At 35.5% G+C, this 14,471-nt stretch overlaps 2 protein-coding genes across 7 annotated transcripts in view; one reads left to right on the top strand and one right to left on the bottom strand.

Moving 5' to 3' along the window:
* asic1c (acid-sensing (proton-gated) ion channel 1c) overlaps window positions 1-3,414 on the top strand; it is a 109,545-nt gene extending 106,131 nt beyond the window's left edge. For all 6 annotated transcript variants that reach the window (XM_006786354.2, XM_006786353.2, XM_035906103.2 and 3 more), the window contains one exon: window positions 351-3,414. In XM_006786354.2, the coding sequence (XP_006786417.1) occupies window positions 351-429 (79 nt within the window). In that variant the 3' untranslated portion in view covers window positions 430-3,414. The remainder of the gene's footprint in view (window positions 1-350) is intronic.
* A 1,785-nt stretch (window positions 3,415-5,199) lies between these two features.
* Window positions 5,200-13,374, bottom strand: cdk5 (cyclin dependent kinase 5). Its single transcript, XM_006786349.3, has 12 exons — window positions 12,993-13,374; window positions 12,565-12,653; window positions 12,375-12,442; window positions 12,223-12,283; window positions 12,087-12,143; window positions 11,872-11,967; window positions 11,343-11,417; window positions 9,797-9,893; window positions 9,026-9,095; window positions 8,811-8,871; window positions 8,633-8,713; window positions 5,200-7,424 (listed from the first exon to the last, which is right to left on the bottom strand). Exons 1-12 carry the CDS (start codon window positions 13,027-13,029, stop codon window positions 7,338-7,340), a joined length of 879 nt encoding a protein of 292 aa, XP_006786412.1. The 5' UTR covers window positions 13,030-13,374; the 3' UTR covers window positions 5,200-7,337.
* Between the last annotated feature and the right edge of the window lie 1,097 nt (window positions 13,375-14,471).

Genomic DNA, 14,471 nt, shown 5'->3' with positions numbered 1-14,471 from the left:
TCAATTTATCTTCTCATTACATATGAAACATATGCAATGTGGCTGATGTCGAAACCCCTAAATCTGTTGTACTCTTTGCCTCATCATTGTGCACATATGTTTCTGTCATTCATTATCCTTTCATTTACAATCATTCCCACATTTTTTCCTGTTTTTGATCAATTTCTCCTTGTTCCATTGTTTGTTTTTTCTCCCCTCTGCATCCCTCTACGATTGTATTGGCTGCTCTCTTTTTACCTGCGGCTCATTTATTTCCTCCATCATCTGCATCATCATCGCTCCCTGCATCGCTCCTCCCTTAACCCGGTTGAACTCGTCTCCCCTCCTCCCCTCCTCTCTGTTTCTTGCAGAGCACCTGTGACACCCTCCGGAGTCACTCGGACAGTCTCGGATTCACGCCGAACATGTTACCTCGTCACCCGACTATAGGCAACTTTGAGGAGTTTGCTTGTTGACAACATAAAGCAGGGGTTGGGGACGGGGTGGAACATCTGGGTACTTGACAGCAAACTGTGAAATCATTTTAACAGAGAAAGGCTCTTGAGTGTATGCTCACAAAATGCGTAGTACAGTTTATCAATGCCTGAATAGAAATAGAATACTATCATCAGAAACAAAAGAGACCACTTCCAAAACACAACTCAGGTTTAACTGCCATGTCAAGGCATCCATGTTAATTTACTCATGTTTCATTCAGTAGATTTGTTTATGTTATCGAGTATACAATACGTGAGGATAAACGTGTTCAAAAAGAGGAATCTGAACTGTGTTGCAATGAGTCACGTGGTACTGCTGTGCTAGTATTGATGTACATCAATCAGTCTAGTTAAAACAAACGCATGTGGATTTGTATGTGTAGCAGCGTTTATCAGTGTTATGCCTCCAGCATCGAACCAATGCTGTATTGAGTGACCTTATAGCAGTCACGTTTTAACGGAAGAGCCTTTTTAGACATCTGCTCCACTTTTAATGAGCTGATTGTTGACGTGAATTAAAACACTAGACTAGTGTTGAATGTTGCCTTTTGCTACTATGGGGCTTTAAATTGTCTTTAATTAGACATGTGTGCTTACCCACCTTCGAAACACGAGAGGAACTTGATGATTTGTATATATGCTGTTTTGAGACTCCTGAACTACATGGTTTTGTTGACTTTAGGCTTTTTTTAAGACAGTGAGGGTAAAAAACAAAAAAGTCAGAAGGCAAAAAAAGGCAGTTGATTGTACTGTTATATTTCATTTTCAGTCATATTTCCATTTTTTTATATAGTTGCTGCAGAAATTGTCCCCATAAAAGCTGGCCCTGTTTTCAATTGAATTCGCTCCAACAGAAACAATCGGAATTTCTTTTGCCTTTCCTAATAGTTCAGTTGTTTTCATCACAATGTCTTAAAGATTCATCAGCACAATCCCCTGTGATAGTAATCTATTCTCTATTGAAAATGCTGTAAGTAGAGTTTAAAAGGCTTGCTGGTGACATTCCTAAACTTGACAGAAATTTGTAAATACCCACAATCAAATGCCATGAAGAAATTCTACATTGCTCATGTGAAACACGTCATATATATACATATAAATATAGATATATAAATTTAAAATACAAAAAAAAATCTTTCTTCATCCGTTCTTACACCACAAGGAATTTGGACTTTCTATCTAGGTGGACCATCAAGTGTCTTTGAGTACAACATGGAAGGCAGACTTTATTAGGTACAAGAGACTTTGCCTCAATACATCTACAACTCACTGCACCTCAGCCCCATTTAGTTGATTTATATTAGAAATGCATTGTAAAATTTTACCATTGTAACCTATTATTATTACGATTATCATTATTATTATTATTATGATTACAGAATATGTAATAAGTCACAAATAACAGTTTGTGATGTATAAATGATCAAGTATAATAAACTCTATATTTACTCATCTTACTCCTCATGTACACAACTTTTCTTCGAACCTTCGTGTCAGTCTACTTCCTTTCTCGTTTAAATAACACAGAGCGTGTTATTTAAATATTTTGGTTTTGATTTGTAGGTACTATAAATACTGGGAACCTTTTTTTCGTGAAACTTTCATGTATAACGCCAGTCAAGTGAGTGGTGTTTATAACTCTGTAGCTTTATTACTCTGTTGTCTGTGTATTAGATGACTGTTGATGTGAAGCACAAACCCTTGGAAATCAGCCATCACTGGAAAGCCAATGACTGGGCGTCTATCGTTGTAACTACCTTTTGTGGCTCTAGATTTAACTACACACTGTTACGCATGGTGTGCTCACAGCTCCGGCGTTATCAGGAACAAGACTGGTAATTTAAGCGGAGCCAGAGAGCACCTTGTGGAAGGACTTAATCCAAATGGAACTTTTGCCTTTCAGGAAGCAGACACTAAGAAATAAAAGGGTTAGTCAGTGGTATTGTGTTACGAGCAATAAATGCACTGAATCAGACAGCACTGTTAGCAAACTGACCGGAAAAAGATTGATTGAGGATCCAAATTATCAGTTTGTGATGTATGAAACAGTTGTGATGGATGTAAACCGAGCAGCTGCCGCCTGCAACAATGATGTATGATATGACAAATAAACCATCATGAACTCAATAAGAGACGCAGATGCCAATTCATGTTACACAATGATCCTCCTCTGATGCTGTGTTGCCATGATGAGTTTGAGTGTGTGTGTGATGCTGCTGGGTTACAAGTGACCCAACATTACCGCAAACTGTGGAGATATGAAGGCTTTACCTCTCTCTCGCCCCACCCCTGCCTTACTACCAGTCAAAGAAGCAGTAGAGTGTATCTGAGCTGGCAGAAAATATTCCTTAACTATTTATTCTCATTAACTAATCTTTCATGGATATTTACAGCATAGTTACGGCCAAGTAGAAAAAAAAGTCCACTATATATTTATGCCATCAAATACCTGAATTTGATTGATTTTATCCTAATAATTTACAGCACATCGCCCATTTTCCTCCTTGCATGTGTATTCCTATTATCTCTGATCTATTAATGTAATATTAGCTATGCTATTCACTTTGTACTGTTCAAAGTGTATTTTCTTTGGAGTCAGATGAATCAAAATAGCGTTCTCCACATCCTGCACTACAATGTCCTGGATCATTATGATGTAAGAATCCTCCTCTAACCAGGCTTGGGACTGTGCAATACACAGAAGAATAGTTTTTTGTGGCTTGATTAAACTTTGTGGCTTGAAATCAAACTAAAATGTGCCTTTAAGACAGGTTCTTACAGGTAACAAAGATTTTCCTGTGCCAATACACACATAGACACACACACATACACACACACACCTGGAGAACAAGAAGTTGTTTCATCTGGCTCTATATGCTATTTGTGCATTTTATTGTAGATATGTGATTTTAACTCTAAGCTGTACATTAAATAGTTAACACACTTAACTATGTGTAACGTAGTCAGTTTTAAATAAAACTGTATTGGATGTTTGTTTTCTTTTTAAACAGTACTTACAGAGGATGTTATGTGCCAGCAAAAAAAAGGTAACATCCAGCTTAAATAAACCTGATAAAGTCTACAGTGAAGCTAAAGCACAACAGAATATTCTAAACAGTTAACAAGGGAGAATAAATACTGCAAAGGAGGGTTTGTTTTTTTTACCACTAGTGGTAATATGATAGTAGTCGTTTTGCCTCTGTACTCTATCACAGTGCATTTTAAATCACACAATGGAAGTTTCCAGTTTTAATTCAAGGGGTTTTAGAGAAAGTTTTCCCATTAACTGTTATAATATGTGATTGAAGTGCAGACTTTCTCTGCAACAAAAGTTTTACATTAGCTGTTGAGAAATTACAGCCATTTTTAGACCCTAGTTTTTTCATAGGATATCAGTAACTATCATCATTTTAATGATTGTTTTTAGCACTTAGATGAAACTCATTTGGATTCGGTGACTGCCTGAAGTCTAGTCTGTGCCATTTATTTACCGTAACCATCTTCAGTTTGTGCATCTTTCTGCATTCTCTTTGTATTTCATAACTGAAAAGGATGCTCCCTTGGGTTGAGATCAGATCTGACATTCAAGTTAACCTTGGATTTAGGTGACTAAAGGTTGTTTTCGGGAACTGTGCAAGCTCTAGATATTTTCTGGCAAAGTCTAATCTAGCCTTCTGGTTCTTGAGTGTAACCAATGGTTTGTACCCTTGTTGTAAAAGTTCTTGGCCAATTCTATCATTCGTTTTAAGAACATAGCTAACTGTTGATTTGGTCTCTCTGAAAGGTTTGTTTTTCAGCCTAATGATGATGTCCCTCACTTGACCTTCAGATTTACAATTACAGTAACCTACGATACAAAACTTTAAATTAACTACTGATATCATGTTTGCTTCCTTTGCCTTTAAATAACAGGTGAACAGGCCTCACCTGGCAAAGAAACAGCTCATCCATCAACTGTCCAATTAATTTTCACCCTCTAAAAATGGGGACTGTGTATAAAAATAGCTGTAATTCGTAAACAGTTCACGCAACTTGAATTAAAGCTGAGAGCCTTTATTGATTGATTTAGACACTGCTGTGACGATTTGAAGAGGCAAAACTACAAAAATTATGTTTGTCCAACAAATTATGGATCTTACTGTATAATTATTATACCCATACTCCTATCCATTGTGTGTGAAATCAATCACAATTATTTGGAGAGTAAAAATAATTATTCGTGTGTCTGGATGGTGGAATTGCACTCTTTTTAAACCTCAGTGATGTACAAGGTGAGACATAAAGAAACCTGTTTCAACACATGGAATCTACAAGAAAATGTAGAAAACAAACTGCAAAATGTATTTCAACCTTCACGAACATCAGCATTATAACCAAATTTACCTTAAGTGCCACTGATTACGCAAAAATATTATTTTATTGTATAATGCATTATTGCATTATTAATGTGTGGTTTTGATATAGGCTGGAGTCCTTTCATATTTGCCTCCAAAATTTATTGGACTATATATTAGAAGAGTGGCAGCAGAAGAACATGAGAAGTATACAGCACTGAATAACATGTATTTAGTTCTACTGTCCAGTGATTTTCATTATAGATGATTGTAACGTCTTCTCATCTAAGATGTGCACTGCTATAGGATCACTCTGTCAATAACTGCACAAAATGACATGCGAAGTTAAGACCCCTCCCCCCCAAATTACTGAATAATCAAGCAGGAAATTTGTTTTAAATCAAAGCAAACTTGTATTGATGTTGACTTTACTGAATACTGAGTCTTATCAGCTGAAATATACATAAAACATTTGTCCCACAGTCTACCAGCAAAAGCAGAGACTAGACAAAGTGCAAAATACACTCATCGTTCAAATTCTATTTTAAGCCGTTTAAAGTCAAATGTTCTGCAAATGTTCTGCCAATACAAGTGGATGAGTGAAAACATGTTTTGTTTTTTTCATTATAACTTAATCCACACGCACACACAACCTTCAAACATTTGAAAATCCTAAAAAGAGCTTGCAAAACACAATAGACTGGAGCATACTCAGATCATTCAAAGAGTTTTTGTACTAAATGAAAGTGTGCTACATCAAAAACAAAAATTAAAAAGTGGATATTCCATCAGTAATAAATACATGCATCAATTTTTTTGTTTTACATCAGCGAAAAGAAAATGAACCCCTTTCCTATTAAGACAGCTACTTCAAACACAGCTCATTATGGATGATTTCTATGGGATGACTAGAAGCTCTGTAACAATCATAAGCAAAATAATACTGCGAGCTGTTAACCATGTTATTAACTGAAATGGAAACAGCTAATGGTGCAAAAACAGTTACTACGCAAACATACAGATTATCAGCAGATTATCTGGGTTTGTTTTTCCATTTTTAACAACTGTTAGAAAAGCATTTGAGAAAAGTGTTAGTGTCATGGTGATAGAAATGTAAAAAACAAATAAAAATGTTCAACAATGGTCCACTAGTCATTAACACATATATATTAGCCCATTTACTGTTAATTGGTATAATCCTGGCTGTCAGTGTTCAACGTATTTTAAGGTAACAACAACTAAACAATCGGAAATAAAACTATCACAAAGTGCACAAAAGATAAATACAAAATGAGAAAATAAAAGCCTGAGAAATAGAAATGATCAGTTAGCCTCTCGTGCTATCCAAAAATCTTGTAATAGGTAATTGGAAAATGAGTTTTAGCATTGGTATGTAAAATATCAGAAAACACAAAAGTGCGTACAGCCCAAGTAATCAAAACGGTCTCTAATTGTCTCACTGTTTTCTACATTGTTGCCAGTCAGTTTTTAATTTGGTACTAGCTGTAGGAAAAAAGGGTCATTTATTCAACAGATACACTTACAGTTAAGTCTGATTAACAGCTAGCATTACCTAATGAGTAAAAAGAGTGATTAAGGTAATTAAATTTAGCTTTTAACTGGGGGGGAATTCCCATTTCCCTTTGATTATTACCAAATGACATATTAATATTCAGGAAGCCCCCACGGAAGCTTTTTGAAAGCTTGTGTTACAAAAACTTTGACTTATGCCTTAATCATTTTCAAATGAATAGCATGACTCTAAAGCCCACAAATCTATTAATGCAGTCTAATCGTAAACGGAAGCTCTGTAGCATTAGTGGCCTCTGGAATGTGTTAAAAATATTAAATCAGTAAATGTATATATGATGGCTAATAGGTAAACAGCTGTACAGACATGCCACATAAGAGTATGAGATCATTTAGAACGCCACCATTAAATTAGTCTGTCCACACACGTCTCAGCCATATGTTTTAATAACCAGATTCAGGTGGTCAATATACCATCACATATTGTAAACTTTCAGATATAAATATTGGAACTGGCATCAAAACCTCTACAAATGACAAGACTTCAAATCTGCTTTGAAAACAAAAACATAATAGAAACAATATATTTACAAAGGCTTTTTAGGGGCTACCGTACTGCACTAAAATTTTAGTTATTCAAAGTGAATTCACCAAATGAGATTACCACAGATTCTAAGGGCCATTTTTAATTATGATATACCGCTTTCACAGGTATAAGGTTTATGCGGTCCAACGTCGTCCCACATTTGTACCAATTAACTGGAAAGTGTGTATGTGCCAAATTAAAAACAGGCTTTCAACTTAAAAGAAGCTAATAAATCCTTGCAGCGACACTAGGACTTTGTTCCTCACAGAGGCACAACAGAATGAATAGCAGGGGGAGTGTTTGAAAATCCAGTGAGGGATTTGCCTTGTTTTGAATTTGTCCTGAAGTCCCAAAAGAGAGCGGGGATGGTTGATTCTGGCAGCTGACGTTCATCGAGAGGCAGTTAAGCATTTATGGTGGGCAGAAATCAGCAAAGTAAGGATGCTGTAAGGCCTCTTCTGCAGAGATCCTCTGGACAGGATTACATTTCAACAGGTTCTGGGTGAGATCAAAGGATAGAGTTTAAATTAGTGAATAGCAGTATCAGATTTCCTACAGCAAAACTTTTAGCTGGGTTAATCCATCTCAAATCATCACATTTTTTGCTTTTTTTTTTTCATTTTTTATTTATTTATTCTTTTTAAATGTTCTGCCTACCCACTTCCTGCATTTTTTCCCCAACACTTTGGAATCCAAGGCCATTTTTAACATATCTAAAAACTATCAAATAGTTTAAAATTTTCACTGGCCTCCTTTACTATAAAAACAAATTATTTAATATTTGCTAGTCAAAATAAAAGGTATCATATTTGAGCATATACTAAAAAATATATTATTGCAAAAGACATCGAGTGACAATTTTTTAATCTTATGTAGATGTTTTTCACAGTAATGGAAAATAAACATGAAATTCTTTGTCACAAAAATAAACCAATTTTATTCAAATTTCATGTTGTCATCGAGCGAATGTGACAAGTTACACCACAAAAATGTCACTGGACAGTCTAATCTAAATACAAAAAAATTCTGGGGTTTCCAGAGAGTACTCTAATTATAACTGAGAAAATAATTTTGTTAAATATAGGCTTATTTTTGCATTTTCGCAACCCACTTTGCAGGCATGCACATTGCCATGAAGGAGTCAGATTTAGTCTAAAATGTACTAAGAGGCAATAAAAAATGCATAAACTATAATTGCAAAAGATTTTGTTTATAGAAATTAATATAGCAGCATAATCAGGAGTGATAAAGAATGGATTAATAGCTCGTTTCATGTGAGGAGCCTTGCAAGGCCAAGTTGCTGTGTCCACATGGAACAATATGGTTAGGGTAGTCTGATACAAGACCCTTACCCTCTAACCCAGCCATGACTGCAACAGGCAAACAGGGATCATGCTATCCTCACGATGACCATTGTAAGAATTGCAATATTTATATATATAATTTTGCATTTTTAAGTTAACATATCCACGTCCAAAAATTGGGGTGGAAAAAATACAACAACAACAAAAACACGCACACAAAACACCAATCTGAAAATTATCAAGTAAAACTTTACTAAAAGTCGTCTAAAGTCTTTCAGCAAACCAGAGGTGACTGAGCAGAAGGCCCACAATGATTTTAGATGGAATAACCCAGCTACAATAACAGATTTCCATCATTTTACTGTAGCTACTCAAATATTGCGCAAATTTGTTTTCGAGTACCTGAAGTAGATCCCGTCCTGTGCTACTTAATTTAGGGACCACATTCACCAGTGAGGTGGTGGCAGGATACATGGGATATGGCTAAAGGAAGAAAAAGAGTTTGTAAAGAATAAAAACAATTCAGTAAAAGCTCAATGCACTGGAGGTTTTACAAAAGAAATGACATCAAAAAAACTACCTTGTAATCTGGGAGTTTTGTCATTGTTGGCCACTGTTCTTCAGTTGGTGTTCCCAACAATGTACAGAGCAGTTAAAGACAAACTTTTAACATTACTTTTAAGACTTGCTGTTCATAAATAATTTAAATATGAGTAGTTCTGCCTGAAAAAACCAGAGACCCACATACCAAACTGTATATCGTCAGTAGGTACTGTATTAGCATGGAAAGGATATCTGAAAATTCTTTTCAACTGGTCATCCACATCATTCCCGGGGAATAAAGGCCTTCCAGCATTAGCCAGCTCTGGGGAAAAAAAAAAAAAAAGGCATCAAATTAAGTTACCATTCAAAACATGAACACAAAAAAACAACTAACTATCCTTTAAAGATCCTGGCCTCAACCACTACACAATATAACTGTTTACTTAAATGTTGAGCGACTTTAAAGAAGACTAGACAAGAAAGCAGGGAGAGAGAGCAGGGACAAGCGGCAACTCTTTAACTTAAATCTTTGTTTGCACATTTATTACTTGTATATAGTATTACATCAATTATTCTGTTACTTTATTGATAAAGTAAGAGCTTTATTACATTCCTATAAATTATTTTTTTTATTTTTATCTTATTAAAATATTGATTTTTATTTATGAATGGAAAAAACAAGCCATCCTTATTAGCCTCTTATTGTACAATATAAACATTCTGTTTATTTATATGTACAAAGGACAATGACACTATTTCTGCATAGACTTCAAAGGCCTTTGGGTTGGAGTTGAATCCAGGCTGCTGTATTTAACTTTGTAGCTTATGGTCACCTGCTCACACTGTGACCTGAACTGGAACCTTCAAAAGTAATACTTTAAATTTTAATAATACTGTAATATAATATGAAACTACCAGAATCCTAAAAAGAGATACATTTGTGGCCTTACCACCCAGCACCAAATTATTGGATTACTTGTTTAATTTTCTCCTCATTTGATTCCACAAACCACACACACAGACCTGCAAATATGCATCCAGCAGACCACATGTCGATAGAGGTAGAGTAAAGTTTGGCTCCAAACAGCACGTCCGGAGGCCGATACCACAATGTCACCACCTAAAAACAAATCAAAACAAATTATATTATCACAACCAGACTAATCTTAAAATAAGTGTTGGGCATAATGACAGCTCTCTGAGGTGGGTTTTACATTTGGTGTGTTTCACAAAGAAATTACTTTGGCAACACTGTTACTAATACTGAATGGCACATTTAAATCTCCCTCTGCTTTCCACCACAACTTGTTGGCAATTTAAAAAGCTGCTGCTGTGTCACACACTAATTTTTCCAAGGACTTGTGAAAATGAGTTGTCTGGAGGGCACCACAGGAGTTTAAAAAAAAAAAGGACAAAAAAAAGAAAATCAAATGCAATTATAGAAAAATTCCACTTTTCAGAGCAAATGTGTGGGCTGACTGCAAGTGACTATGCTTTAGTTTAAAAAGTGCAAAAGTTCACCTTAGTAATTGTTGTGCAAATTACTAAACATGACTACCTGCTACAAAACAACTACTAACTTTTCTTTTTACAAAACTTATACTTGTAGAGCTTCCAGCTAGAAAAGGATTTCAGGTTTTTCCAACTGCGACAAATGAAAAAAGTACAGTGTTGTTAAGTCCTTGCTTCTAAATATGATAAAACTGGCTTTTATTAGGGTTAGCTGAATAATATTGTGGATAAAGTAAAAACTTAAAAAAACAAAACAAACCCTATACTACGTTTAGGCTGCTCGTACTTTTTTAGTATGTCGACGTAACAAGAAGCAACTGTGGAAGCCACAAAGCAATACATCCTCTTAAATGTAAATTATATTTTAAAATCTCAATGCTTCAAACTCAGGTCTCCTCTAGATTTTCTGTTTATTATATTTTCAGATCAGCAACGTCAACCTGGGTCAAAATCCCCATGAGAATCGCTTGCCAGGTTTTTAGGTAAGCCTCGCTCGTCATTTCTCTCAAAGCTTTAGCAATAACAAAAAACAAACACCCACATGCTGAGACATGCGTCACTCCATTTCATCATTAATTAAACAAATTAATAAAGATAAAAGAAACAAATTGAGGACTTTAAATGTGTGCACATGAGAGACAACAAAAAAAGCACATTTTAAAAACGAAATAAAACACTGAGAAAGTTTAAGGGAATCTACTGGTTAGATGTAAATACTGTGCTGTATTCTGGCTTCCTTTTATATTTAGATCTTGAGGTAATTAGGTCAGCGCACTTCTCAAACAAAGCTGGAAGCTTTCATTTTACTCAGGAAGAGTGGTTTTGTTTTAAAAACTGAGAAAGTATGTTTCATCATAAGATTGTTAACCTTTTGGATACCAATACTTCTTGGATAGCCAGCTTTAAAGTATTCTTACACCATTAGTTTGCACAACATTAAAAATAAGATTAAAAGTGTGAAAAAGCATTAAAATTATGCTTTTTCACACTGGTCATATGTCTTTAGTTTAAAGCAGTGAGCTGTTATTACCTTCTGCATTAATAATGTATAACCTACCTCTGCTGAGTAACACCTCACAGGAATTCCAAAAGCTCGAGCCAAACCAAAGTCAGCCAGCTTCAGCTCTCCGTTCTACAGACAGATAAACAATTCTTACTATAATTATCAAAGCATATAAATGGATACATGTCTGTATCCACATTCTCACCTCCCTGAGTCAATCTAACAACATTTTGACGTTAATACGGCAATATTAACACCTTTGTTTTTTTAAATTTATTCTAAATCCCACTCCTTTTGAATTATATTATGTATATTATCATTTCATCGTCGCCCCGTGAATGCAATCTCTGTATCACACATGGTAAACTAAGACACTAGTAAGCTGCAGTGCTCAAATGAATGAACTTCAAAACAAAAGATATTACACAGAATCTCAATGATAAACTCAGTGGTGTTTGTTTTCACAAAGAAAACCAGTGTCCATCTCACTTAGTTTTCACTTTAAAGAAATAGTATACTGATGGAGTCCACACAGCAATGAATGTTTATCAGCCATCAAGTCCAAATGCACCTAAACACTCACTCTGTTGATGAGGAGATTCTGCGGCTTCAGATCTCTATGAAGAACATTTCGACTGTGACAGAAAGCAAGGCCTTTCAACAGCTGGTACATGAATGACTGTACAGGAAAACAAACAGCATCAACAATATGGAGTTAATTTGAAATTTTACGCATAACACAGGCTTTTAAGCAGTCAAGTTTACATAGTTTAAATGTGCTTCATGTTTATGCCTCACCTTCACAGTTTCAGGATCTAGATCCCCGTTGCAGCTGTCGAAATACTTCTTCAAATCCTGCAGCAGAGAAGAGAGACATATTAGCCTCAGAAGGTACATATTAAGATATAGTGCGTTTTAGGGGTGACCAACTCACCTGATCACAGTATTCAAAAACCAAGGTTAACTTCTTGTCACTGTGCAAAACGTCATGTAGTCTAAAAAAAGGCAAAATAACATTCTGTTGGTGTTTGTTGACATCAGGGTTACATGCAAACTGGAGGCATTCAGCTCTTCTGGCAGACTTACCTGACAATGTTTTTATGTTTCAGTTCTTTCAGAAGACAAATTTCTCTCAGAGCAGAACTAGGCACCCCCTAAAAGATTTTTTTTTTTTTTAATTTAATAAAACAAAACAAACAGCTTCCATTTAGTACTAGCCTGCTAACTACTAGCTAACAAACACTGTGACTCTCACATCATTTTATAAAGAACAAACCTCGTCGTCGTCGTCCAACCTGACCCTTTTCAAAGCCACAATTTCATGGGTTTCCCTGTTTTTTGCCTTAAAAACGGTCCCATATGTACCTATGGAGCAGACAAAATGTATTTAAACCACATATCCCGATGAATGGGCACAGCTAAGGGGTCCTAATATTAGCTCGCTACATGCCCACCGTTAGCTAGCGTTAATATAGAAAAAGTGGAAGGCAGAGCTTTTCGGACTGGCACTGTTACTAGCACATAGTAGTGCGAGTAAAAACTCGCAATTTTTCCATGTGGTTAACAGGGACATACATTAACGAATACATATTACTTAAAGATTAGCTAACTTTAGCCTTCGACCTGCATGAATGCTACATTAGCATGCTAGGCTAACTAATATCAACCTTGCGAAATTAACCAAAACGAAAGTCTGAAACTTACCCTCCCCGATTTTTTCAAGCTTTTCATATTTCTGCATGTTTGGCCAGTGAAGCCAGCCTCGAATACGTTAAAAAACCAACGAATGACAACACCCCAAATTGGGGTGAAGAGAAAATGTTTTTGTAGCTAGCGTTAGCTTAAATCTGTCTGCTATTGCTGCTGCTCTTCGGATTGCAGCCGAGCATGTCTTGTTTGTCATCTACAGGCTGAAAGTCGAATTACAGCAACTTTGAAACTAACCTGCTATAATGAACAACATTTTAATAAGCAGAATTTCGTGTCCTTAAAAAACATCATTTGTGAAAATTGTGTAAAAGGCAAGTTTATGTACAAAAGTAAAGTAATCCATAATAACCATTAAAGCTCATTAAAGATGGCTCATTCACGGAGGTGTTGCTGCAGACAAAGTGATAATATGAACATGGTAGAGATGGAGGACTAACATAATCTTAAAGTGCAAATGTATTCTAAGAAGTTGTGAGACTGTTAATTTCTTCAGTAGACTTCCAATATGGCCTAATATATATGTGTAGTGACGTAAACACAACTTTAAGGCGATATAAATTTTCTCTCCTTTGTGATGTGGTCAGCAAACAAGCCCATTGTTCGGAATACTGATTGCTATTGTTTATTATTACAAAAGAATATGTCAGCACATACAGCTGCAATCCCTAATTTTTTGAACAAAAGAACAATTTTTTGGTGTTTCCTCTATACACCACAGCAGTGGATTTTAAATCAAGCAATCAAAATCAAGCTGCATATTTCCCGCTTTAATTAAAGGAGTTTTTACAAACGTTTTGCATTAACTGTTTAATTACAGGCATTCTCTATAGTCACCCATTTTCAGAGGCTTAAAAGTAATTGGACAATGGATTGACAAGCAGTTTCATAGCCAGGTGAGGCCTGTTCCCATGTTCTGTCATGATAAGTGAACAGGACATAATATCCAAACTTGATTAAATGTTTTGAGTTTATATTTTAAAGCTTTTCGCTGTAATTTAAAATATGAGACTCAGAGATGTTAGTGCAAGTGAAGAAGGCTATCAGAAGGCTAAAAAGGACAATAAATCAATTTTAGGGGAGGCCAATAGAATAGAATAAATCTTTATTGTCACTGATGTAAGAACAATGAAACACAGTTTGGCATCTCTCTGTTTGCAGCTTATAGAGATGCCAAAATGCGTTTCAAATCAATAACCTGGTTCATTATTAAACATAAGGAATGGGATGACCAGCTCAGCAACACCAAAAGGCCTGAGTGAGTGCAAAACTAATGTGGATGATGACAAAATTATTTCTATGATTAAGAAAAACAACTTCACAACATCTTACCAAGTTAAGAACACTCTCTAGGAAATTGCTCTATTATTGTTGAAGTTTATAATCAAGAAACACATTCATGGGTTTACAACATGCTATAAGTTTACATTCAAGAACAGAGTGTAACAACAAAACATCTTAAAGAGCCAAAAGATT

The sequence above is a fragment of the Neolamprologus brichardi genome, chromosome 18 (genome assembly GCF_056152115.1).
Source record: "Neolamprologus brichardi isolate AB-2024 chromosome 18, ASM5615211v1, whole genome shotgun sequence".
NCBI classification, from domain to species: Eukaryota; Metazoa; Chordata; class Actinopteri; order Cichliformes; family Cichlidae; genus Neolamprologus; species Neolamprologus brichardi.
The sequence above is the reverse complement of the archived record's forward strand: the minus strand, read 5'-3'. Positions and strand labels throughout refer to the sequence as shown.

Bases quoted from the DNA above. Each gene is read 5' to 3' on its own strand.
- cdk5 (XM_006786349.3), bottom strand. From the start codon at position 13,029: ATGCAGAAATATGAAAAGCTTGAAAAAATCGGGGAGG. The intron at 9,894-11,342 runs GTAGGTTATACA...ATTTGTTTTTAG, and splicing joins TGAGGTGTTACTCAGCAGAG to GTGGTGACATTGTGGTATCG. The intron at 8,714-8,810 runs GTAGTTTTTTTG...TTCTTCCTTTAG, and splicing joins CAAAACTCCCAGATTACAAG to CCATATCCCATGTATCCTGC.